The sequence below is a fragment of the Molothrus aeneus genome, chromosome 15, assembly GCF_037042795.1.
Source record: "Molothrus aeneus isolate 106 chromosome 15, BPBGC_Maene_1.0, whole genome shotgun sequence".
NCBI lineage: Eukaryota > Metazoa > Chordata > Aves > Passeriformes > Icteridae > Molothrus > Molothrus aeneus.
This window is the reverse complement of record NC_089660.1, coordinates 560,109-585,512: the sequence shown is the minus strand read 5'-3', so window position 1 is coordinate 585,512 and position 25,404 is coordinate 560,109. Positions and strand designations below refer to the sequence as shown.

The 25,404-nt window shown below is 57.3% G+C and overlaps 1 protein-coding gene across 1 annotated transcript; it reads left to right on the top strand.

The window, feature by feature from the left end:
* The first annotated feature begins 8 nt into the window (after positions 1-8).
* SH3RF2 (SH3 domain containing ring finger 2) lies at positions 9-22,826 on the top strand. The gene is made up of 8 exons (XM_066559915.1): positions 9-425; positions 11,326-11,583; positions 13,799-14,107; positions 17,250-17,332; positions 19,542-19,712; positions 19,913-20,118; positions 21,128-21,468; positions 22,309-22,826. The coding sequence occupies exons 1-8, from the start codon at positions 54-56 to the stop codon at positions 22,591-22,593; spliced, it is 2,025 nt and encodes a 674-aa protein (XP_066416012.1). The 5' UTR covers positions 9-53; the 3' UTR covers positions 22,594-22,826.
* Positions 22,827-25,404: the final 2,578 nt, after the last annotated feature.

Genomic DNA, 25,404 nt, shown 5'->3' with positions numbered 1-25,404 from the left:
ATGCGGGCTGCGGACGGCCCCGGCCCCGCTCCTGAAGGGGCTCTGCACTGAAGATGGATGATTTGGCTCTCCTTGACCTGTTGGAGTGTCCCGTGTGCTTTGAGAAGCTCGACGCCACAGCAAAGGTGCTGCCGTGCCAGCACACGTTCTGCAAGCCCTGTCTGCAGAGGATCCTGAAATCGCAGAAGGAGCTGCGGTGCCCCGAGTGCAGGACCCTCGTCCTGGGCAGCATTGAGCAGCTGCCCTCCAACCTGCTCCTCATTCGCCTCCTGGATGGAGTCAGGTGCGGACAAAGCGTCAGCAGGTTTGGCTCGGTGCAGAGGTCGGGGGTCCTGTCGTCCCCCGCCTCCATCAGGAGAGTCCCCAGGGGGCTGCAGCTGCACCAGCACCGGCTGGCAACCAATCCCCGGATCCACATGGAGGGGGTAAGGAGGCTCTTACTTCTTTCTTCTGCCTGTGAGCGTAGAAAGGTTCCTGCTGTGTGCCCAGAGCCAGGAACCTTCTCTGCTAGCAGCGCTGCAGAGTGCTTGAAGTGAGACTGAGTGTTTTGTGCGCACATTTGGCTGCTGTTTCGGTGTGATATTTGACTCTTTCCAGCTCACTACAGCAGAAACTGACTCCCAGGCTGAGACAAAGCCAGCCTGCCCTTCTTACAGAAACTTCCCAGCAGCTCTTTTCTCCCAGAGTTTTCAGATGCTTCCTGGCTTTTGAGGGCATTTCAGGTGCTTGGACTTTCAAGCAGTACACTGCTTTTGACTGATAGCAATTAAGTCAGTAATTGCAGAGCTGTAACTGTTAGTGGTGGAGAAGGTATTTCCATAGCTGCACCTCAGTTTCCCCGCACTGGAAGAGAAGGGAGGGGGTGCCCAATGCAGCTGCTGTTGTTCAGTCCAAAGTTATTGGAAGTTCACTAGTTAAGGATTTTAAATTTGACTCACTTATGACTGTACCTAGGGATGATTTACTAGGCTAATTTTAAAATTCTAAGTTCTTTCCATCATTTTCTTTAACAATACAAAAGCTTTTCTTGAATAATGAGGACAGGATATTAGACCTGTTAAAAGAGCTTGGCTCAGTTGGAATTTAGGGAAGAGACTTGTGGCTTCACCTTTCCCACATTATATTCCTGGATTTCCATTTCTCTCACCTGAACTGCTCTGTACATTGCCTCTAAAGCCTTTTAATAACACTCAGCAGCTTGGCTGAAAGGGCTGCTGAGCCCCAGAGCCTGCTCAGAGCTCTGCAGGTCTGGAGGCACAGCACAGGTGTTGTGCCCAGGGAGCCATGCAGGTGCTGCTGTGTCCTGTGGGTATGAGCTGGCACAGGCAATCTCTGTGGTGTTGGTGAGGGATCTGATGGATCTCACACCAAACCAGGCAGCCCTCAGGAGCTCCTGTCCCTGGTGTTCCCTCTGTGCAGCCTGAGCCCAAGGCACCGTCCAGGGAGCACAGGCAGGGACAGGGGCAGGTCCTTGGCTGGGGGCTCCCTCCACAGGGCCCTGCTCAGGGTCAGACCCTTGCTGGGAGCCCCCGGGAGCTGCTGGGGGACAAACCCTGGTGCAGGGGACAAACCATGCAACAGTGACAGCCTTCAGGCACTGCCACCCGGGCAGCATTGCAGCTGACAAGGAGAAGGTTGTAGATTGTCCAACTGGACTCTCCTGGCCCTGGATAAAAGAGCACAAGTACACTTGTCTGGCTTTCTTCTCTCTCACTCATTTCATGTTTCTTTAACTGGTTCTCAGGACAGGTAGGAACTTGCTGCTGGTATATAATGGCAACATCCATCCATCCATCCATAGCTCCCAAAAGCTTTTAAGACCAACTTAAGACCAAACTCCTGGGAATCAGCAGAGCCAGTGAGCACTGGGGGAGCTGTGGCTGGCTCCCTGGCACTGGGACAGCCCTCTGAGCTCCTGTGCCTCTCTGGGAAGGGATATAAAACACATTACACTGAAATACTCTTAGACTTAATTAGGTACTTAATTATAAAACACTTTGGAATCCTCTGCTGCGAGGTGAAGAATGCAACTATTAGTCACATTTTGGCTTTAGTGGTTTGAAATACCTGCATTCAGGACCAGACGTTGCTTTGGGTACTCCAGTGGGATGTTAATGGGTTTGGAGCCTCCCCTGAGCTGGCACTCAGTGACAGCAGCACTTCACCCAGCACAGCAGGGACACATTTGAAAGTGCCCATGCAGTGCAAAGATGAGACAGTGCTGAGGGTGACTTGTCACCACCCTACCCCTGGATGCTTGAGTTCCAGGGTCACCTGAAGGAACCTGGGTAAGCAGAGACCTGCAGATGCTCGTGAACCTCAGAGCAGATTCTTTCTGCCAGGAATCACAGTGAGAGCAGCTGCCCTGCAGTGCTGCTCACCGCACCACAGCTCTGCCTGGGTACTGGAACTGCAGTGTCCATGTGCTGCTGCAGCACAGGGTCACAGCTCCCCCAAACAGACTGCCCCAGCCTGCAAGGGCTGCTGATCACCCACCACCAGTGCTACAAAGCAGACACGACTGGTGTGCTTCACACAGCTCTGCAGCCAGAGCCACCACCCAGCCAGGATGGGGGCCAGCCTTGGTTTCACCAAGGCAGCTCTATAAATAAACTTCCTTTACTCCCTGGGGCTGAGAACATCGCAAGTTTGATCAAAGTTTCTCTCTCAGCAGAGAGGTTTCCTTGCCAGCTCTTTGCTCTTCATGCTCACGAGTATCCATGAAGGCAAAAAATAAAACCAATCCCTCATCACCCAGCGAGCCAAGAGCTCATCTCCCTGTGAGCAGGAGGAGCCAGCAGGCCCCCATGGAGCTGCTGGGTTGGCACAAGCACAGCCCTGCTTTGCAGGCAGGAATTTCCCAGAGCCAGCTGTTAAAAAACAGGGAATTTTCTAATTGCAGCCCATCCCAAGCGATTTATTTGCTGGCATTTAAATCCCTTTTGAATGCACTTCCTACGAGCAGCCGTGGTGTGGGCACGTGCTGGCCGTGTGCACGTGGAGCAGCGCGGGTGCGCCAGGGCCCGGCCTGAGCCCGGCTCTGCCCCTGCTGCTCCTGGCCAGGCCTTCAGCTCTCCAACAGCAGTGCGGGGAGGACTTTGGATTTTCCAAATCTCCACATAAGAAACTGTCTGGAATTTAAGAATAAAGGGACTTGCTGGGAGGTGTATGCGTAAATAAGGCACGCTGGAGCCTTTGAACTCTGAGGAGCCGCCCCTGGCATGTGCCAGGTGTGGTCACAGCCTGTGCTGAGCTCCTCCTCACCTGGCTGCAGCCCCAGCCGAGCTGGTGAGCAAGCAGAGCGTGTGTGCTGAGGTGTGCACGAGCCTCCCACGCTCTTCAGGGGGGCAGGATGACCCCTGCAAAACCCATCCAGGCACTGAGCAGCTGCTGGGGTGCTGAACCTGGTCATGCAGCAAACATGGGACAGTGAGCCAGAGGAAAAAAGTTCCCAGTGTGACAGCTTGCCTTAGGAAAACACGGACCACGCAGATTTAACTGTGACTTGGGCTATTTTCTCTTTGCATGAACTGAGTGCTCAACACCCCCTTCCAGCATTTCATGGGAGATAGACAGATAACACCTCTATTGGGATAAAAATACTCTGCACTCCAACGTCCCACCTTCACACGGACGTCTATAGATAGTGCCTGCGTCTTGGTATTTTCTTCTCCTCCAGAGTCATCTCCAACTCCTTTCTGCCTTTGACAGACAGGACTTGGATTGCTGGAGCTTCTTGTTCAAAGCAAACTCCATGTTTGCACCTGGCAGAGGCACGCAAGTTTCCTGGCCCCCTCACTGATCCAACCCCCTTCCCACCCCCCCAAGCCCCCAGCAGTTCCTGTGCAGTCCCAGCAATGACCTCAAAGTGTGTGTCCCATGCTCTGGGCTGGCCAGGAGCTCTGGGGGTGTCACACACCCGCAGGTGCTGCCCAGGCCTGGGCTCTGCCTGATGTGCTGCTGCTGGCTCCTTTCCCCCAGAGCATCCTCGCAGCCGCTGGGGTGGGTGGGGTTGTGCCACAGAGCCCCTCAGCTGGGCACAGAGATGCTCCATGTGGCTGCACAATTCTGGGTGGCCTTACAGCCTTTCTGGAGGCAGGATTTGTCCCAGGTCTCCTCCACCACAGTGTCCCATCTGGGTTTGTCTCATTCCAGCAGAGCAAGGAGCTGCTCCCACAGTGCTGGTGGCACCTTGGGCCAGGCATTGGTGTGTTTTCTCCCTCTGCATGCAGTTCTAGCACTTTTATCTACTACAAAGAGAGTCAACGTAGGCTGATGGACAATGCACAGCCCAGAAGCTGTGTGAGCACCAGAGCCAGCACAGGGCACACCTGGGTGGTACCTCTGGCTCTGGAAACCCAAAGACCTCCACAGCCAGCAGCAGGAGCCAGTTTCCCTGGTTTTACAAAATTAGGTACCAAGCTGCAAACACATAAAAGTGTTTTAATTTGTTTCCAAGGCAATGAGTCAGGCTCAGATGGCGAGTCAGGAATAGCACAGCAGGGCTCCTCTGCAGCTCACCTGCACAGTGCTGTGGTCAGGCAGGAGCCCCGAGGTCTGAGCCCCCCCTCTCACACCCTGCTGCTCACTGGTCCCTGTGTCCATGGGGCCGGTCCCTGGCCTGCGTTTGGGTTTTCCCTCTGCAGGGAGGGGTGGGGAGGAGGCACCGTGCTGTGAGCTCTGCAGGCGCGGGGCTGGAGGCAGCAGTGTCCCCACTGAGGGACAGGACAGCTGTCCCTGCTGCCAGCACTGGGCCTGCAGAGCGGCCAGGCCCTGTGCCCACTGGCAGAGCTGCCCATGGTGCCCAGGGCTGGCGGTGCTGGCTGAGCAGCCACACCAGCCACACTCCCTTTCCCAGCACAGGAGGCACAGAACCAGCAGGGAGAGGGCTGGGGAGCAGCAGCAGGGAGCAGGATGCAGGTTTCCTCCCTGCACAGCAAACAGCCTCTCCTGAGAGGTGCTGCCGAGGCAGAGCATCGTGACTGGGCACGCCGAGGGCTGGCACCGTTTGCTTTGTGCAGCTCACACCCATGACACACGGCCCAAGCACTGCCCGGGCCTGCTGACAGCAGCGGGGCCCATCTGCTCCTGCAGCAGCCAGCCAAGGGCCTGGAGGGCTGGGTGCCCACTCTGCAGCCCCAGCTGGTGGCACCCAGGGTCAGCCCCTACCACGTCCCCTGTGTCCTGTCCCAGAGCTGTCCCTGCTGTCCCTGTGCCTGCAGCTCTGCCCTGACCCGACCAAGCCACGCTCAGGCCCAGCTCCAGCCCTGGGCACTCCCCCTGCTCACCTGGATGTCCCCCGTGGCCCACGCGGGCCACGTGCAGCCCGTGTGCTCCTGGGCAGCCCTGGGGCATCCCCAGCACGGGGCCAGGCGTTCCCCTGGGCGCTGGGGGCCAGCAGTGCTGCCTCAGCACCTCTCACCCTCCCCATCAGAGAAGCTGCTCTGTGTTTTCTTTAATCATTTCTCGCATTTTCCATGCCACCTTTGCATTCCAAAGCCAGGCCACGTTCAGAAGTGACATGGGCCTTGATGCTGTGGTACCCGGGGCTGTGAGTGGGCACAGGGGGTAGGAGCTCCCAGTCCCTCTGCCACTGCCCCAGCCATGGTGCAGATGGAGCAGCACAAAAGCAGCTAAAGCCACTCAATTCACATCCCCAGCACCTCCCTGTGATGGCCCAGGAGCAGGTGGCCACCAGCATTGGCCATGGCCAGGGCTGGGCTCCCATTTGGGCAGGCCCAGGGGGGAGTGGGGGAGCTCCAGGGCTGACGTGAGCAGGAGGGACTGGCTCTGTTCTCCCTGGTGCTCACAGTCTACGTGTGCTTGGAAGACAGGAACAGTTCTCCTTAGGGAAGAAATAATGCAGAAACCACCCAACTGTCTGAATCCTCAGAATATAATTATGTGAAGAGATTGAAATGACAAGTTCACTTTTGAAGGTTTTGTTCTCTGTGACAAGGCTGAAGTTATCTCCTCTGCCGAAATGCAGAAAAACAGAATTGTAATGGCAATTAATTTACATTCAAATAGCTCTTTTCATCCACCTGGATCCTGCAGAGCCCTGAACGGTGCTAGCTGAGCACACAGGCAGGTGATGGGGCTCATTCATGCCATGGAGACATGGGCAGTCTGGCAGGAGGTTGGAGCAGCTCTCAGGAGTCAGGATGGATGGAGATGTCATTGATCATCTCCATAGGAAGGCAGCGTGTGCCCGTCCTGTGGTGTCAGGGGTGGATAACAGCCGGCTCCAGTGCTCAGTGCCAGTCACAGCTCGCCAGGAGCAGGGGCTGTGCCCTCAGGCCTGTGCTGCAGTCACTGGCTGCCCCAGGGGCAGGCATCCCCTGCCCAGGGCTGTCCTGCACAGAGACCCTCCCTGGGGCAGCTCCCATGGCGCCCGGACTGGGATCGGTCCCTTGGCATGGACTGGGGACAGGCACGGGGGCAGCTGCCCCAGGGCGTTCCCTGCGTGGGGCTGGGAAAGCCAAAGCTGGGAAAGCAGCAGTGCAAGCCCATCTGAGGCCATTCCTCTGGAATTCACGAGTGCCCTGCTGCCAGTCCTGAGGAGTTATTTCAGCTCGTTTCAGACAATCACAGGGTGCATTTCTGTGCTAGGAAGAGATGCCCCACATTGCTTCCTCACACACATATACGTATTTTTAATCTTTGTTTGGTGCAGAGGGAGACTCAAAGGGATTGGATGGCTGCCCAGCACAGCTGATGCCAAATGCCAAAAATAGTGAAAAAAATCAAATCTTTTCTCCCTTATTGGCCTCAAATCCACTGAGAATGGGGACAAGGAGTTGAAGTGCATCTGCCATGACCATCCCTGCTGGCAGAGTGGCCAAGGAGAGAGGTGGGGCTGATGAAAGGGGGTTCTGCCCCACTCCTGGCATTCCCTGCTGCCTTCTCTCCCCAGGGCTGCCCCATGCTCTCTCCAGGCACCCCAAGGCAAGAAGCACCTGGGGCTTGGCCTCTCTGAGAGCCTGATGTGGCTCCTGGGTCTCACTCAGGCATGATGGGGGAGAAAACAGAGGGGAAAATCAGGAAAAATGAGGCAGCATTGGAACAGTAACAGGCACCCCCAAAATGGGTTTCTTTGCTGTAGTTTCTCTCTCTCTGCTGGGCAGCCATGCTGTACACAAACTTGCAGCACCCTCAGCTGAGTTTTCACAAAGTGAAGCTCCCAGAGTTTTCTCTCTGGGCTGTTCAGACAGATGCCAAGGGTGCCCAAGGGACTGGACCATGTGTGCCATCCTGGGCTGAGCATTTTGCTGCCGCTGCCACCCTGCTAAAATGAAAGGCTGCTTTGGGCTGAGGAGAAGCAGCTGGCCATGCTAACGGGAGAAGGCTCCACCAGAAGAGAGCAGGTCCTGCTCCCCTGCCCGGGCCGTGCTCTGGCCTGGACAGCCTCTCCCTCTGCCCTCAGCCACCTCAGGCACTCCTTGTCTTTATCACAGGTTAATTAGCACGCCAGTTTCTGCCTTTGCAATTAACCTACTTTAAATAAAGCACAACAGATCCCTTGCAGAGGATCTGGGGCAGCCGGAGTGGGCAGGAACCAGCCCGAGCTGAGAGAGGCTCAGCTCAGCTCGGCTCAGCTCAGCTCAGCTCAGCCCAGCTCAGCTCAGCTCGGCTCAGCTCAGCTCAGCTCGGCTCGGCTCAGCTCAGCTCGGCTCAGCTCGGCTCGGCTCGGCTCGGCTCAGCTCAGCTCGGCTCGGCTCGGCTCGGCTCGGCTCGGCTCAGCTCAGCTCAGCTCGGCTCGGCTCGGCTCGGCTCGGCTCAGCTCGGCTCGGCTCGGCTCGGCTCAGCTCGGCTCAGCTCGGCTCAGCCCAGCTCAGCTCGGCTCAGCTCGGCTCGGCTCGGCTCAGCTCGGCTCGGCTCGGCTCAGCTCAGCTCAGCTCAGCTCAGCTCAGCTCAGCTCAGCTCAGCTCAGCCCAGCTCGGCTCATCTCAGCTCAGCTCGGCTCAGCTCAGCTCAGCTCAGCTCAGCCCGGCTCATCTCAGCTCAGCTCGGCTCAGCCCAGCTCAGCTCAGCTCAGCTCAGCTCGGCTCAGCCCAGCTCAGCTCAGCTCGGCTCAGCTCGGCTCAGCTCAGCTCGGCTCGGCTCAGCTCAGCTCAGCTCGGCTCAGCTCAGCTCGGCTCAGCTCGGCTCAGCTCGGCTCAGCTCAGAGCTGCAGCCAGGAGGGAGATGCTGGCCCAGGGGTGCCCACCCAGGGGCTCTGCTGCCCAGCCCAGCCCCAGCACCGTGGCTGGCCCTGCAGGGGGAAGTTGTTCTTTCCTCCACCCTACAAACACATTAGAAAACAGGGACTCTGCGTGTCCTCCTGAAATCTTCAGCTTGCAGATTTATTTTGTGACAGCGCACATTAGTTGCTCCCTGTGGGTAGGTAAAGGCTTAGTTTGTGTCCTAAATAGAGTCGGGAAATTGATGGGATATTTTTGGCTCGGCATCTGAGAAGCCAAACAGAATTTGTTTTAAAAAATTGGAAGTATCAAAACCTACAGACTTTGGAAAAAGCTGACTTGGGTTGGGAGATTTGAAAAGGCAGAAAAGTGTGAGGAAAGGGTTAAAGAGGAGGGGAAGAGCTGAAGGTTGTGAGTGTGGTTAGAGGAAGAAAGAGCCCATTCATCCTACCGTGCATGCATGGGAGTGGAGGGATGTGTTCGGCCAGAGCTAACACCACAAACGCACCTGTCCTGTCCTACCTGGGTTCTGGGTATTTATCCCAGTCTGCCCTGCTGTCTCATCCCTTTGCCTGCTGAAGAAAGAATATTCCAGACTCTCAGCCCTCTGTTGCTTGCTCCCTGTTCCCTGGTAGCACCAGGTATGCATTTCATTTCAGAGTTTCTCTTCTTTGTAATACATTTCCATAACTCGTCCATGCTGCCTTCAATGCTTTGCTGTATCCTGCCATTCCCTCGCATCCCAGACGTTGCTGCTCCTCCTTCCCAAGCCCTGTTCTCTGCCTTTGTGAAGGTCCCCTTGTTTTCTGGTTGCTCCTGGGGCAGCCCCCGCCCTGTGCTCCTCGTGCCAGTGGTCCCAGCGTGGTTCTGAAGGAGAGCTGCTGTCCCCAGCCTGTTCCCCTCAAGGCACGCTCACCTGCCCAGGCGTGTGTTTGCAGGGAGTCCCCATGGCCCCACAGAGGTTATCCCCGCTTTTCTGATGGAGAGCAGCACTGGCCCAAGCCTCCCTTCCCCGTTTCCTTTCTCCCAGAGATGTCAGTGTCACTGAGCCAAGCACATGTGTTCACTCTGAGCACAAATTAAGAGAGAGAATGACTTAATTAGAACTAAACATTAAACTAATTGCTTCCCATTTCAAAGACTTTGAAGTAAAAGCAGTACATAAAATTTTTCTCTTCTTGGTTCCTTTTCCCTAGCAGGCATCAAGGTTTGGGGATGCTGGAAGTGCCCTCTTTCCAAAAACTTAACTATTCCCATGGGAAATTCGATCTTTTCCACACTTCTGGAAACTGATGTTGAAATTCTTGCTTGTACCTTCCTGACCTCTGAGAAGTGGCTGAGAGAGAGGGAGCTCTGCAGGAGTCCTGCCTGAGCCTGGTCACAGACACGGGTGGATTTGGGGAAATGCACAGAAAAAGGCAGGAAATCAGGAACGTGTCACTGGTACAGAAATCTCCTGTGAGATGAGTGGGAGGGGGTGACTGTGGCTTGGAGAAGCTGCAGGGCACTGTCCTCACCATGCCACAGCACCTGGCAGCCTCTGAAGAGAGGAGAAGGACAGTCCAGAGGGGCAGAGCTCGTGGGGAAGCAGCTGAGCAGCCTCTTGTCCCTGGGCACTGGCACTTCAGCTTACAGCTGCCCAAGGCTCCAGAGCTGGGGACAATCCCAGCTCCCCAGCCTGCCAGAGTGGAGATCCGAGCTGGGAGGGCAGAGCAGAGCTTACATTTGGGTTATCCCTAAGGTGGAGGGCTCACGTTTGGGTTATCCCCTAAGGTGGAGGGCTCACATTTAGGTTATCCCCTAAGGTAGGGGTTCATATTTGGGTTATCCCCTAAGGTGGGGGCTCACATTTAGGTTATCCCCTAAGGTGGGGAGCTCACATTTGGGTTATCCCCTAAGGTGGGGGCTCACATTTGGGTTATCCCCTAAGGTAGGGGTTCATATTTGGGTTATCCCCTAAGGTGGGGGCTCACATTTGGGTTATCCCCTAAGGTAGGGGTTCATATTTGGGTTATCCCTAAGGTGGGGGCTCACATTTGGGTTATCCCTAAGGTGGGGGCTCACATTTGGGTTATCCCTAAGGTGGGGGCTCACATTTGGGTTATCCCTAAGGTGGAGGGCTCACATTTAGGTTATCCCCTAAGGTGGAAGTCTCAGCATTTGGGTTATCCCTAAGGTGGAAGGCTCAGCATTTGGATTATCCCTAAGGTGGGGGCTCACATTTGGGTTATCCCCTAAGGTGGGGGCTCACATTTGGGTTATCCCCTAAGGTAGGGGTTCATATTTGGGTTATCCCTAAGGTGGGGGCTCACATTTGGGTTATCCCTAAGGTGGGGGCTCACATTTAGGTTATCCCCTAAGGTAGGGGTTCATATTTGGGTTATCCCTAAGGTGGGGGCTCACATTTAGGTTTTTCCCTAAGTTGGGCTCTGCAGTGCCCAGAGCCCTCACTGCAGGGAGGGCAGAGCCCCAGGCCGGGCTCTGGGACAGGCAGGGCTCAGCACAGCAGCTCTCTTAGGGCAACTTGGTCGTTTCATCTGGCTCAGAGTCAGGATCACAACGTGCCTGCATCTCTTGTGGGTTTGCTGGGTCTCTTCTATGTCACATTAGACTGCAACAATGATAACATGAACCCACCCCTTCCCAAACCCAGGGAAAGGCTGGGTTAAACCCACAGTCACACGTGTTACAGCAGGGATGGAGCCAGGGGAGCACAGAACCTGCACTCACCTTGCTCTGCGCCTTCTCCTGGCAGGTGACAGCCACCAGCTGGGCTGGGTGATGGCTGTGACCTGCAGTCCTTCTGAAATAGAAATATCTGGGCCATTAGAATAGATATTGTGTTGGAGGAGCCCTTATAGCAGGCAATAAGATCCCACGGGAAGAGCAATTTAAGGCCTTAACTGTTTCTTAATATTCTTAAACAAGTCCAGCCTGCTTTTCATCTTGATACAAACTTAGCATAAGTATTTGGGAGCTTGTCTTCATTAGTAAAAGCCATCAAGGAAGGATGTGGGTAGTTAATCCTAATAAATGCATGCTTGAGCCTTAGACCTCTGCATTTTTTTCTCATTAATTACGAGTGCTTTTGGGGAGCTCTGTCTGTGTGTGACGAACGCAGGGGCTGTTTCTGGTCCCCCAGGTGCCCCGAGCCAGGGCTCTGTACTCGTACCGCGGGCACAACCCCGGCGAGCTGCGCTTCAACAAGGGCGACACCATCGCGCTGCTGCGGCAGCTGGACGACAACTGGTACCTGGGCGAGCTGAACGGCGCCAGCGGCGTCCTCCCGGCCAGCTCCGTGCAGGTCATCAAGCAGCCGCCCCTGCCGCGCCCTCTCTACGGCCTGGAGCTGCGGGGCCGGGACAAGGCGGACGGCAAGGACATCCTGACCTTCCCCAAGGTACCGCCCGGGCCAGCCGGGCTCGGCAGCTCCCCGGAGCTCCGCTCTGAGGCTCCCCCGGCCCCGACACTGCAGCTCCCCCGCCCTGCCATCCCCCTGCCGGGGCACGCAGGGTGCCACAGGTCCGGAGAGGGACGGCGGCCCCGGCCGGCGCCAGCCCCGCGCTCGGGGCCACGGCTCCAGAGACTTCCCAGCCTCCCTTCCCTGGCAGAATTTTCCTCCAGCCTCCCCTCCCTGGCAGAATTTTCCTCCAGCCTCCCCTCCCTGGCAGAATTTTCCTCCAGCCTCCCTTCCCTGGCAGAATTTTCCTTCCCAGCCTCCCCTCCCTGGCAGAATTTTCCTTCCCAGCCTCCCTTCCCTGGCAGAATTTTCCTTCCCAGCCTCCCCTCCCTGGCAGAATTTTCCTCCAGCCTCCCTTCCCTGGCAGAATTTTCCTCCAGCCTCCCTTCCCTGGCAGAATTTTCCTCCAGCCTCCCCTCCCTGGCAGAATTTTCCTCCAGCCTCCCTTCCCTGGCAGAATTTTCCTTCCAGCCTCCCTTCCCTGGCAGAATTTTCCTCCAGCCTCCCTTCCCTGGCAGAATTTTCCTCCAGCCTCCCCTCCCTGGCAGAATTTTCCTCCAGCCTCCCTTCCCTGGCAGAATTTTCCTTCCAGCCTCCCTTCCCTGGCAGAATTTTCCTTCCAGCCTCCCTTCCCTGGCAGAATTTTCCTTCCAGCCTCCCTTCCCTGGCAGAATTTTCCTTCCAGCCTCCCTTCCCTGGCAGAATTTTCCTCAGCCTCCCTTCCCTGGCAGAATTTTCCTTCCAGCCTCCCTTCCCTGGCAGAATTTTCCTTCCAGCCTCCCTTCCCTGACAGAATTTTCCTTCCAGCCTCCCCTCCCTGGCAGAATTTTCCTTCCAGCCTCCCTTCCCTGGCAGAATTCTGTCAGCACTGGTCTAGACATTAATTGTGTTGTGCACTTTAGCTTGAGATGCAGGGTGTACATGGCACCGGCACCAGTTCCTAGAAATAAAATTAATACTTGTAATGCCCATAATTACAGCAAGCTCTGCTTTGTGGCTGTTTTATAGGAGGACGCAAGCAAAACATCTTATTTGGAGTTCTAATATAGTTTTTAATGTCTTTTCATTTAATGAAATCATTTTAGCTTCAGTAATGACTTGTTCAAGTCTGGCATTGAGAGACACAAGTTAGTTAAGGGACACATACAGCCACCAAGGAATTAGAAATTAATTCTAGAGAAGGCAAAGGTAGGGCTACTGTGGGAGACACGAGGCTCTCCTGGCTCTGACATGCAGTTTGTGCCCCATTTTATCATGTCTTCTGGGACTTAGGCAGAAAGACATTTCCAGTTTGCTCACACACAGAAATGACAGGATGGCCATGGCACATGTGTAGCTACACACACACTGTGGGCTTTAAGCCTTATTTTGGAGAGGGGAAATGAGAAACCAGCCCCTGTTGTAAAATATCAACATCTGAGAGCCACCTGTACCTCCCCTGCCATGGTCTCCCTGTCCATCCCCGGCATCGAGCACATTGCCTGCCACGAGTGGGTGAGAATCCCAAGTTTTGCAATTCATTAATGTCAGCAGTAAATCATGATTAATTCCTGTGGCACCCATGGTGGTGAAAAACGCTGTCACCACATGCCCTTTGCTACCAACACCCTGATCAGCAGTTTCCAAGAAGTACTGAGTGAACACTGCCCGTATGCAAACTCAGGGCCTGCCTCTCCCTCATCAACCCAGTCCTTGACAAGCTGGGAGTTTTTCAATGGAAGCAGCACCAAGCCATGCCCTCAGCTGCAAGATGCACCCACGTGTGCCAGCACAGACAGGGAAAGGGTGATGAGTCCAAACATCCCTTCTAATTCAGAGCTAGAGTTATTAAGTGCAGCTCTCCCAGCACCTCTGCCAGCCAAAGCTCTGGATGAGGAGTGTGTTGGGGGGAAGGACTCATCCTCAGTAGTCCCTTGTCTTAGCACAAGTTTTAAAAACCACTTTTAATTTTGCTGTCAGCTTTGAATCGAGAATTTTACACCCCGAGTTTGTCAGTGACACCAGCTGAGAGAAATGACAGAGCCCCAAGATATTAAAGATAGCTTGGTAAAGGTAACGCCACCTGAGCCCTGGCTGCCAGAGGGAAGGGAGCAGAGCATCGGGGGCAGTGCTGGCTGTGGCCCCTGAACCCCGTGTCCCCTGTTGTCCCTTGCAGCCGAGCGCGGCCCAGCAGCTCCTGCAGGCCACCAAGGGCCACTGGTCCCCCCCGCCCCGGGCCGCGTCCCTGCGCCCGGCCAAGGCCCAGGCAGCGGAGCCGGCGGCGCTGCCCAAGGCTCCGGAGGCGCGGAGGAAGAGCTTGCGGCAGTTCTCGCTCACCACGGCCCTCAACACGCTGAACCGCATGGTGCACGCCGAGCGGCCCGCGCTGCACATCAGCCCCCCCGTGCTCATCAGCTCCAGCAACCCCAGCGTGCCCACCCAGAGCTGCGAGAGCACCGAGCTGCCCTGCGCCGCCCCGCTCCAGGTAAGGCAGCGCAGCCCCAGCCCGGGCTGATCCTGAGCACAGGGAGCCTGGCGCTGAGCTCCACACCCAGGCTGACCCTCTGGAACTCAGCCGCCCCAGTCTCATTCCTTCTTCCCTCTCCGGCTGAAGATCTGAGCACAGAATCTTCACAGATATCTGATATGGGAGAAAAAGGGGGTTTTTACATTTATATGGCATCTTTCATAGTGAAGGTTGCTCCCACCTTTTTTAGAGCAGTCACCCAGCCCCTGGCAGTCCGTGTCCAGGCAGGAAAACCCAGCAGGCACTTTGTCCTGGGCACCAGCCTGCAGAGAGCTGGGATGTGATATCCTGGGTTACAGAGGGGAAATGAAACAGGAGTTCCATAATTCAGCTGGAACTGTATCCTGTCTCACACCCCAAAAGGATCTCACCCAAAACTCTCAGTGTGAACTACTGCCAAGAGCAGAAATGAGAGAGGGGACATGTTATAGTTTGGCCTTAGCAGGGTTGGAAATCTCTTGTTTCCAATCAGCAGTGCTGCTCCCAGAGGTTTGCAGGGGAACCTGTGCCATTTCTGGGCCTGCACAGGATGCAGCTTTCCTTTTCCATCTCTGGGTTTGGGCTGCAATGACTGAGCTGCAACGCTGAGACCCCTTCCCAAGCCCAGCCAGGGTGGCTGGGAGCCGAGGGAGCAGGGGCTGCACCCCAGGACAGGCAGCAGCCCCTGGACAAGGCAGGGCACAGGGGCCGCGCCAGCTGCAGGGCTCCCGCCGCGGGACCTGCCTGCCTGGCATTGCCAGCACCAGCAGCAGGTCGGACTCCTCTCGGCCCATAAAAGGGAATTCCCAGCGCTGCCCCAGCCTCCTCCCCCGGCTCCCGCTTCCCCTCGGCTGCCAAGCTCAGCTGGAGCCAGAACCGGTCTGCAGGGCTGCGGTGGCCGTGTCTGTGCATGTGCCTCTTGTGCAAGCGGCCACGGGGGGAGGGCAGCGGGGCACCCACGCCCTCCTCTCACCGCTGGAATCTCCTCCCAGCGCAGCCCAGCCGATTCCCTGTGCTGGCAATCCTGGCTGGCTCTGACCCAGAGCTGCTGCTGTGCCCTGAGCTCGGGGAGGGAGCTGATGGACCCACAGCTGCCCCCAGCACACCCGGCTTTCCTGAGTCACAAATGTGGAGCTGGCAGGGCCCAGTGCCCAGAGCCCCGTGCTGGGATGGGCAGGGCTCCCCTCACCACCAGGAGAGTCCCAGTAGGGCCTTGCCTGCGTCAGCAGTGCCGGGGTCACATTGGTGACACGCTGGAAACGGAGATGGAGCAAGAGAGGGATTTCAGGAGAGGCAGGGAATTAAACCCTTTGTACTTACAAGGGCTTGCAAGGTACTCGTGGGAGATCAGCAAAAGTGAGTGCTGAAATCAGTTGTACGTGACTCGAAAATATTTCTCCCAATCTTTTTTCCCCCCTGAATGTTGCAAATGCAAAGGCAGCTTTGAGGATGCTCTAAGTGATGGCTGCTCCTAGGGACAGGGAACACAGGGATGAAAAACGTGGAGCTTTCCACCCAGAAGGGGACATTTCAACACAGTTCCATCAGGAAAAACAGCAAAAGGCTGGTTTTTGTTCCAATGCAGAAAAGGCTGGTCATTTTGTTCCAATGCAGAAAAAAAAACAAACTCCAAATATCCAAATTTCAAGAATTTTGATTATGGTAATTAATAAAACAAGATTATAATTTCCAGTCAACTTTATGAGCACCTGGTCCAATCCTGCCTGGACTAGAAAATGAGGAATGCAGAGAAGGTTTGAAGCTGACCTGCTACTCCAGGTCCGAGACAGAAGCTGGAATTGCTGGGGTGTTTTAATTAATTTAATTTACTGGGGAGCACCAGGGCGGGTGAGTCACTTTACTTTTTCCCTAGGTCCTTGCCAAGCCAGTGCTCCAGCACCGCATCACAGACATGACCACTAGAAATTAGATTTGAAACGAACATGAGATTAAAGCCCCAGCTTGCATCATTTAGATGCTGTGGTGGCTGCTGGAGAGCGCAGCTGCCGCCACATCCAAGCGCGGCGCGTTCCGCTGCCCGGAGCTTCCCGGGGCGCCGCTGCTGCTGCCACCAGCGCTCGGAGCTCCGTCCTGGACAGGGGCCGCTGCTGCTGCTGCCACCAGCGCTCGGAGCTCCGTCCCGGACAGGGGCCGCGCTGCTGCTGCCACCAGCGCTCGGAGCTCCGTCCTGGACAGGGGCCGCTGCTGCTGCTGCCACCAGCGCTCGGAGCTCCGTCCTGGACAGGGGCCGCGCTGCTGCTGCTGCCACCAGCGCTCGGAGCTCCGTCCTGGACAGGGGCCGCTGCTGCTGCTGCCACCAGCGCTCGGAGCTCCGTCCTGGACAGGGGCCGCTGCTGCGGCTGCCACCAGCGCTCGGAGCTCCGTCCTGGACAGGGGCCGCTGCTGCTGCTGCCACACGGCGCAGGGCACAGCAGGGCACGGCCAGGCCCCGCCGCGGCGTCGCTTTGAGCGAGGGCCGGGCTGGTCCGGACGGGAAGGAGCCGCTGCTGGCAGCTGCTCACCCGGGGACGCTTTGAGCTGCAGGAGGGACGGCCCGGCAGCAGGGACAGACGGGACAGGAGGGACGGCCCGGCAGCAGGGACAGAAGGGACATCGCCATCAGCCCAGCGGGGAGATGAGGAGGGACAGGGAGTGGGACCAGCCCAGCGCTGCTCGTGGCCTCAGGGGCACAGCAGGGACAAGGAGCCACCCTCTGGCACAGCGCAAGGCACAGGTCGAGGCACAGGTAGCTCAGAATCGGGGCTGCAGTTCCTCCCTGGAACACCAGAGACCCCGAGAGAGCCCGGAGGGGACACTGTGGTGGCTGGTGCCACCCTGCAGGTGCAAAATGACAGTGGGGAAAGGACCAGGTGGGGATCCATCACAGGGTCTCGATGATCCTGGAGGTCTTTTCCAGCCTAAACGATTCTGTGATTCTGAGTCTTCCTCTTGCTGCCTGGTCTTTTTCTAAGTCAAATGCTCCAGACTCTTCCATTTCCTGAAAAGTCTCTGATGGCTTTTTGAAGGGTTGGTGAAGCCAGTCAAGGGTTACTGTCCTCCAGTGGCTGAAAGCTGATAACCAGATCAATACTTTGTTTTCTCTGTTTCCTTTCTCCCACAGGTCTACCCCACACCAGCAGCACTTGGGCCCCCGGCAGCCATCGTGACCCTTCCCCACCTGCAGCCCCACGGGCCAGCTTACCTGTACGTAAGGAAACTGGGATGTTTGGGTGTCATTTGCTGTAGCCTCAGCAGGAGCCTGCTCCTGCCAGGCAGGAGGTGCAGACAGACCAGAGCACAGCTGGGATCCAAGGGCAGATCCGTGTGGGAATGTCCCTGGCTGGTCCAAGCCAGGGTGGCAGAGATACCACAGCTGAGTGCATCTTTCTGCCTCACTGCAGGTTCTGTGGAGAAACAGTTCTGCCTGTTTGCCGACAATATATTTTAGGGGTTTTTAAGTGTAAAGAAACTAATTACTCCTTAAGTGCCTCTAGTTATTTATCCTGAAACCCTCATGGCCATTGGTGTTTTGAACAATCCAATTTCTGAAAACTTTCATAGAGTTAAAATTTGCAGATAACGCTCTATGGTGATTACATCAACGTAAGATTCACCACCCTGGCATTTAGTAAAGCATCTGAAATAACAGCAGCATCACAACACACTGTTTACACAGCACTCAGCACCCCTGGTGCAGGCCAGGCCGTGGGAATGCTGGTGCATTGACCCACACACACCATCATCAGTCAGCCAAGACTCCAGCACACAAATAATCCAAAGGACAAGAGAACTCCCAAGGCCTTAAAATAATTTGCAGAAGGGTGGTGTGAGAGCGTGGCACCAGCTGCCAGGTGTGCACAGGGGCAGGGTCAGAGCAGCCCCTGCAGGGCCTCCCCTCCAGGTGACCCTGAGCAGCCTGAGCTGGGCAGCTCCTGAGCACACCCAGAGCTCCTGAGCACACCCAGAGCCCCCTGGGCTGTGCCAGCCCCAGGAGCCGCCCCTCACACACACTGGCCCAGCAGCTCACACCTTCAGAGGCTTGTGCTGAACTGCAGGGAGAGAGAAACCCTTCTGAGAGTTCTGGGGTAGCCCTGGCTATCCCAACAGCCCATCCATTGTTTGTTTTGTAAATAACACCTGATACTTGTGGTGCTGGGCTGTAACTCATTGATTCTTGGAGCAGATCACGTTCCCCTTGAAAAAAACAGCAGTGCAATTAAATGTGTTACACTGGAGACAAATTCAAGTTCTTTAAGGAGCAGATAGGGAAAAGTTTTGAAAAATACAAAAGAAATTTCTTTTGCTGCTGTTTTGCTGTGTGCTCACACGTGGCTCAGAGGGAAGAACGAAGCTTCAGCTCCTGGTCCCAGTCCCAGAATCACAAGAGAGGTCTAGGGGGGATTTCAGACTAATTTCTAGTCTGATTTCCTCACTACCCTGGAGTGGAGCCATGTACCTCCTCCTACCTCCTGCTCTGTCCATTCTCCGTGGCCTCCAGTGGCTGCCACTCCTGTCCTTGTGCTCCAGTCAAGGAGAAGGAGGCAGGGAGGCAGGGAGGGAGGAAGGGAGGCAGGGCAAGAGTGGTGCTCTTCCCTGGGCCTCCAACACCTCCTGGTCATGCTCCAGGCAAGCAGATCCAAGGCCTCTGGTTTCAAAGGCAGAGCTGCCTGATGCTATCTTGAACACGACACCATAACTGTGCTCTTTCAAGAGCTTTGCCTTAGGATAGGTACTTGTCAGGCCCTGATCCGTGTTTCTGGTGGAGCACTGCTGTGTGAGGTGCAGAGCAGCAGTTTCCTCCTCCCCAGCATTTGTCACCCTGGGCTGGCACTTCTGGGACAGAAACCGTCCTCATGAGCTGCTTTGTTCTCTATTCCTGCTGGCCCTTCTCTTGTCCATGTCCCCTTTGGCCTGAGGCTCCTTCCTCCCTGCGAGTTCTCTCCACAAACGTTCGATGCAGCCCTGGCTGAAGGGCTCAGGAACATCCTCCCCCTGCCCGGTTAAACCAGAGCTCCGCGGGGCTCCAGGCACAGCCAGCTTCTCCTCCCCTGCCCGGTTAAACTGAGGAGCTCCAGGCACAGCCAGCTTCTCCTCCCCTGCCCGGTTAAACTGAGGAGCTCCAGGCACAGCCAGCTTCTCCTCCCCTGCCCGGTTAAACTGAGGAGCTCCAGGCACAGCCAGCTTCTCCTCCCCTGCCCGGTTAAACTGAGGAGCTCCAGGCACAGCCAGCTTCTCCTCCCCTGCCCGGTTAAACTGAGGAGCTCCAGGCACAGCCAGCTTCTCCTCCCCTGCCCGGTTAAACTGAGGAGCTCCAGGCACAGCCAGCCTCTCCTCCCCTGCCCGGCTAAGCCGCGGGGCGCTGCAGCCGCCCTGCCCGGGCAGCTCTGCCTCCCCTCACAGCCTCTCTCCCCAGGTGCGTGGCTCTCCACTCGTACGCGGCGCACGGACCGGACGAGCTGGAGCTGCAGAAGGGAGAAGGGGTCCGTGTCTTCGGCAAGGAGCAGGACGGGTGGCTGCGGGGCATGTCCCTGGTCACCGGCAGGGTCGGCCTCTTCCCCAGCAACTACGTCTGCCCCCTCTTCAGGTCTGGCACTTCTTACGTGAAAATGAACGGGGAGAGGGAAGGGGGTAGCACGTAGAACTTGGGGTTTTCTTGTTTCCACAGAGAACCCATGGCAAGGCATCCCCCCGGTACTGACAAGGGACCCCCCAGAACTGGGCAGGGCCAGGGGTCCCTCGCCAGGTGGGATGGCACCCGGCAGCCCTCGCCCTTTTTTCCAACAGGAAATCCAGTCTCTCCGACTCGAAGATGCCTTCCCTGTACACCTCATGGACGCTGTCCACGTCCTCGCTGTCCTCGCAGGGGAGCGTGTCCGAGAGCGGCCCCCGGCAGAGCCGAGCGCTGCGGCCGCTGCTGCTGCCCGTGCCCATCCCCTGCCCCGGCCGGGCTCCGGCCCCGCTGCGCCGCGGCCGCGGCAGCACCAGGAGGAGTGAGTGAGGGGGAGCAGGGGGAGCGGGGACACATCCCCCAGGAGTGAGGAGTGAGTGAGTGAGTGAGTGAGTGAGTGAGTGAGTGAGTGAGTGATTGAGTGAGCTCTGGGGAGTGGGGACACATCCCCCAGGAGTGAGGAGTGAGTGAGTGAGTGAGTGAGCTCTGGGGAGTGGGGACACATCCCCCTGGAGTGAGGAGGGAGTGAGTGAGTGAGTGAGTGAGTGAGTGAGTGAGTGAGTGAGCTCTGGGGAGCGGGGACACATCCCCCTGGAGTGAGGAGGGAGTGAGTGAGTGAGTGAGTGAGTGAGTGAGTGAGTGAGTGAGTGAGCTCTGGGGAGTGGGGACACATCCCCCTGGAGTGAGGAGGGAGTGAGTGAGTGAGTGAGTGAGTGAGTGAGTGAGTGAGCTCTGGGGAGTGGGGACACATCCCCCTGGAGTGAGTGAGGGGGAGAGAGAGTGAGTGAGTGAGCTCTGGGGAGTGGGGACACATCCCCCTGGAGTGAGTGAGGGGGAGCAGGGGGAGCGGGAACACATCCCCCAGAGCACACCAGTGCTGCGGTTCATGGACCCTCAGCCCCGCTTGGCCCCGGCTCTGGGGAATTCGGGAATTCCAGGGATGTGACTCAGCATGGAGAAATTCCTGCGAAGCTTTGTGCTGAGCTCGGTGGTTATATTCTCTACAAGGAGGCCGCACGGTTTATCTTCATCCCATACACTCTGTTTTGTAATACACTTCCAGGAGTATTTGGGGAGCCAGGTGTGCGTTCCCAGCTCTGGCAGCAGAGCAGCTCCCGGAGGCAGCAGTGCCGTGGCAGGGGCCACTGTCAGAGCTTTTACAGCCGGAATCGGTGCCGGGGCACAGGGGCGGGCACGGGGTGGTCCCTGGGAGCCGCAGCCCCACAGCCTGCGGTGAGCGGGGCTGTCGGTGGGGGCTGCCGATAACCGCTGCTCTCTCTGCACGTTTTGGATTCCTGACTGAACGCCTTTCCGTGGTCCTTGCTCCCCAGACGGATCCCTGCAGAGGCCGGGCCAGGCGGGGACCCCCGTGCAGATCACCGGCTCCCTCAGGCGCCCCACGGCTGCGGGGCGAGCTCAGCACTTCCAGCTCTACCCGCACAGCCCCCCCGGCGCTGGCACGGACGAGACAGCGAAGCCAAACTCCTCCTATGAGGCTGCACCGGCGCTGCTGGTCAGGGCAGGGGAGAGCCGAAGCCCCTCCGTGTGCAGCTCGGTGATCCTGGACGCCAAAGACCCCTCGGTGAAGAGCGAGGCCGCTCCAAAGCCGCCGGCGTCGGCCCCGCCGTCCATCCTGGTGAAACCAGAAACCTCCCGCAACAGCGCCGAGAAGGTACAGAACCCCCTGCCCCAGAGCATCCCCGCGGAACCCCAGCGGCAGCCAAAACTAGCCAGAGCCAAACCCCCCGGGGCCTTTGCTCCATCCTCACCAATTTCTTCCAATAGAAATCGGGGCGATTGACACATGCCTTAGGAAATCGGGTATTGGTGCTGCTGAGCAGCTGTTCAGATTAAGCTCTGAAGAAAGGCAGGACTGCAGGGGCTCTGTCCCTGTCACCAAGCTCAGTCGCAAACAAATCTCGAGACGTTTCTGAGGTCATAAATTGGGCAAAAATCTGTGAATTTGGGAGCAATGCCACAGAACTGGTGTCAGGCAGAGTTTTGCAGAACTCCCCCATCTCCCTCATGTCACTTGGGCGGAGCCACTTAGAATGGGAATTTCTTTCCCTTTTGGCAGCCAGAAAGAAATTTCATAAAGGTAAAATCATTCTGAAAATTGCCCTTGTGACAGCTTCCCTCTCCTACAGTACCCAAAGACGTGCCCAAATCGTTCCACATGCCCCCAGAAGCCCAGCCAGCCCCAGAGCTCCCGGGCAGCTCAGCATCAGCAGAGAGAGCCCGCGGCTCTGCGAGGGCAGCAGCTCCTGGTGCCTCCCGCTCCCGGAGCAGCTCCTTGGTCTGGAGGAGCTGCCGGCACTGCTGAGCTGCTCCCCGGGGCTCTCTGCCACCAACGCGCATCAGCCTGGGCTGCTCTGCGGGCCCGCTGAGCCCCGCGGGGCCCGGCCGCCCCCCGAGCGCATCCCCCGGTTCCGCAGGGCAGGGCAGGGCAGGGCAGGGCAGGGCGGGGCGGGCTCCGCAGCGCCCACCTGACCCTGGCCCCTTCTCGCTGCAGCAAGTGAAGACGGTGAGGTTCCAGAACCACAGCCCGCCGCCGCCCAAGCGGCACAGCCTGCAGCCCTCGCCGAGGCTGGCCCGCAGCAGGACAGAGCCCGGCCCCGAGGGGCTCCTGCCCGAGCCCCGCCTGGGCCCCGAGCTGCTGGTGCTGTACTCGCCGCGCCTGGGCTCCAGCCCCCTGCACCCGCGCCGGGCTCTGCACCCTAAGGCGCTGTCGCTGGACCTCTCGGGGCAGCTGACCTTCCCCATCAAGAAGAGCTACAGCAGCATCTCGGCAAACTGAGCGGGTAACGCGCGCCTGCCTTCCTCCCCGCTCCTGCTCCTCTCCCTCGGCGCCCGGCCCTGCACCCTCCCCCCGGGCAGGGGCCGCTGCTCCCGCACCGCCGGCACCTCGGGAGCTGCGGGCACCTCTCAGGGACCCCGAGCCCCAGGGCTGCCCGAGCGCGGGGAGAGGTGCCCGAGCACCGGGAGAGGCGCCTGAACGCGGGGAGAGGTGCCCGAGCAGGGGAGAGGTGCCCGAGCAGGGGAGAGGAGGTGCCCGAGCAGGGGGACAGGAGGTGCCCGAGCAGGGGGAGAGGAGGTGCCCGAGCAGGGGGACAGGAGGTGCCCGAGCAGGGGGAGAGGAGGTGCCCGAGCAGGGGGACAGGAGGTGCCCGAGCAGGGGGAGAGGAGGTGCCCGAGCAGGGGGAGAGGTGCCCGAGCACGGGAGAGGTGCCCGAGCAGGGGGAGAGGTGCCCGAGCAGGGGGAGAGGAGGTGCCCGAGCAGGGGAGAGGAGGTGCCCGAGCAGGGGGACAGGAGGTGCCCGAGCAGGGGGAGAGGAGGTGCCCGAGCATGGGAGAGGTGCCCGAGCAGGGGGACAGGAGGTGCCCGAGCAGGGGAGAGGTGCCCGAGCAGGGGACAGGAGGTGCCCGAGCGCCGGGAAAGGTGCTCGGCTCCGCGGCCCCCGCAGAACCGACGCTCCCCAGGTCGCTGCCCGCGCTGCAGCACCGGAGCGGCGGCAGGGCAGGAAGCGTGCAGCTATCGGAGGGAGTCACACTTGCTTTGGTCTCCTCAGGGCTGCAGGAAAGCCCAGAGATCAAACACCGCCTCATTACCTGCCTGCCTCAGGATAAAGAAACCATAAATCAGAATCAGTCAGCTCCCGGCTGATGGTTCACGCTGCCTTTGAGGGGAGGGGGTCACTCAGATTTTTTGTTAGGGTGGTTGCTTGCTTGCTTTTCTCATTGGTTTTAGCCCAGGAACTTTAACACAGAAGCCTAAAAGGTGATTTGGAAGGCAAAGAGCCAATGGAAGGGGCTTTGCCCTCACTGCAGTCACCCAGGCTCTGCAGTGAGGGCACTGAACCTCCCTTCTCCTCATTGCTTGTTTTCCTCTGGTCACCTGTCAGCTACCTCCTGCCCATGAGCTCCTTCCAGCCCCTTCCCACCACCCTCCCACTCAGATGTGGCTGTTGTAAATATCTTAAGTGGGATTCATGGGTTTCAGATGCATGAAACACTGTCTATGTAACAGAGAGCAGAACTCAGAGCTCACCATGCCCCAGACCCCCTCTGCCGCCCAGCCCCAGCTCTGATTTGCAGCTCACCCCAGTCCAAGCATTCTCCTGTGAATCCCAGGGAGGCCAGCAGAGCTCTGCTGGCTCACAGCTGTGCCTGCTCTCTGTCAGTCTGCCCAGCAGAGTTTGGTTTTCATGCTTAGTTTCCATTGCTGGTTTATCCATCGGCAGTTCCCAGCCCAGCTGCAGGCACCGGCTGCCCTCTCCTGACAGGAGGAGCTGTGCTCCCTCCAAAACTGCCCTGAAATCCCATCCTCGGTTCCCTGCCTACAAACCCGGGGAAGGAACTCCACTGGTCAATGGAGACTCCTCAGAGAAGGACATTTTTTCCTAAAACTACACAAAGGGAATGGATAAAACAATTCACTACACCACAGCCCCTGGACCTTCCCTCTTGCAGACTTCCCGTGTGTGGAGCAGGGAAGCTGGGTCTGCCTGCGGGGGTTTCAGTGGCACAGCGACCTCCAAGGCACAGCCCCGCTCTCACTCCGTGCCCTCTGCCAGTACTCGTGCAGGAACACCCCGACCAGCTGAAAGCGTGCTCTGTGCCCAGGTGGGAAAGGTGGCAGCAGCTGCAAGATGAGGGTGAGTCCAGCTCAGCCATGCCACCTCAGAGACAGCTGAATGCCTCGGGGGAGACGTGCTGGCTCTGCGCTCAGGGCTCCTGACATCCTTTTTAAACCGAACCAGAAAGCAGCTGGCTCTGAGACTCATCCACATATCCCAGCACAGCGTCAACGGAAATGAACAGAATTGCACTCAGTCCACCAGCCCCTCGCTCCCTCTGAGAACTAAGAATGCAAGCACTGGCTCCAAAACGTTTTAGATGGAAACACGAGCAGCCTGGGACTGTGTAAAATCTCACATTTATCATTCTTAGGAGGTTTATTCACTGCCCAACAATCACTGCAGTTAATTTGTGAAATGGGTGTTGGAAGTGTAATCACAGCTCAAGACCTCTCAGGTTGTTATAAACTTCAGGATCTGTCCCATTTAAAAAGCAACACTTCCAAATATTAATGAGATCAGTGTTTAGAACCCCAAACTGTCCACAGAGCCCGTGGGAGCTCCCCAGGCTGATCTCTTTGTATGTGTTTCCAGTGGGAAGCACTGATGGATCCGAGACTGCCTGGGGACAGCACACGAGGGACCCCAGTGCCAGGCTGGGGAGGACTGTAAGGGGAATGAAGGGGAAAAAGATCTCTCTGCACCAAAGTTACAGCCAGAACAGAGCCTACGGGCAGAAGGGGTCAGCAACAGTTCCCTAATCCTTTATGTGACCAAGCAGGGAGTTCCATTGTCTACTTTCTGCATCCAGCACAGGGAATGCTCCAATTAAAGGTTACAGCCAGGTCACCATCAGTGAGAAATCATAAATTACTATTTTTACATATATATCTTAGAAACAGTAGGATGTATAACATTTGCTTAGTTGGTGATGGGTAGGAAGAATAAATAATGTTTAGTTTATTGTTCAGAGACACTTGTACAAATTCAGGGATGCTGAATATTTTTTCCATGAAGTGAAGTTCATTTTT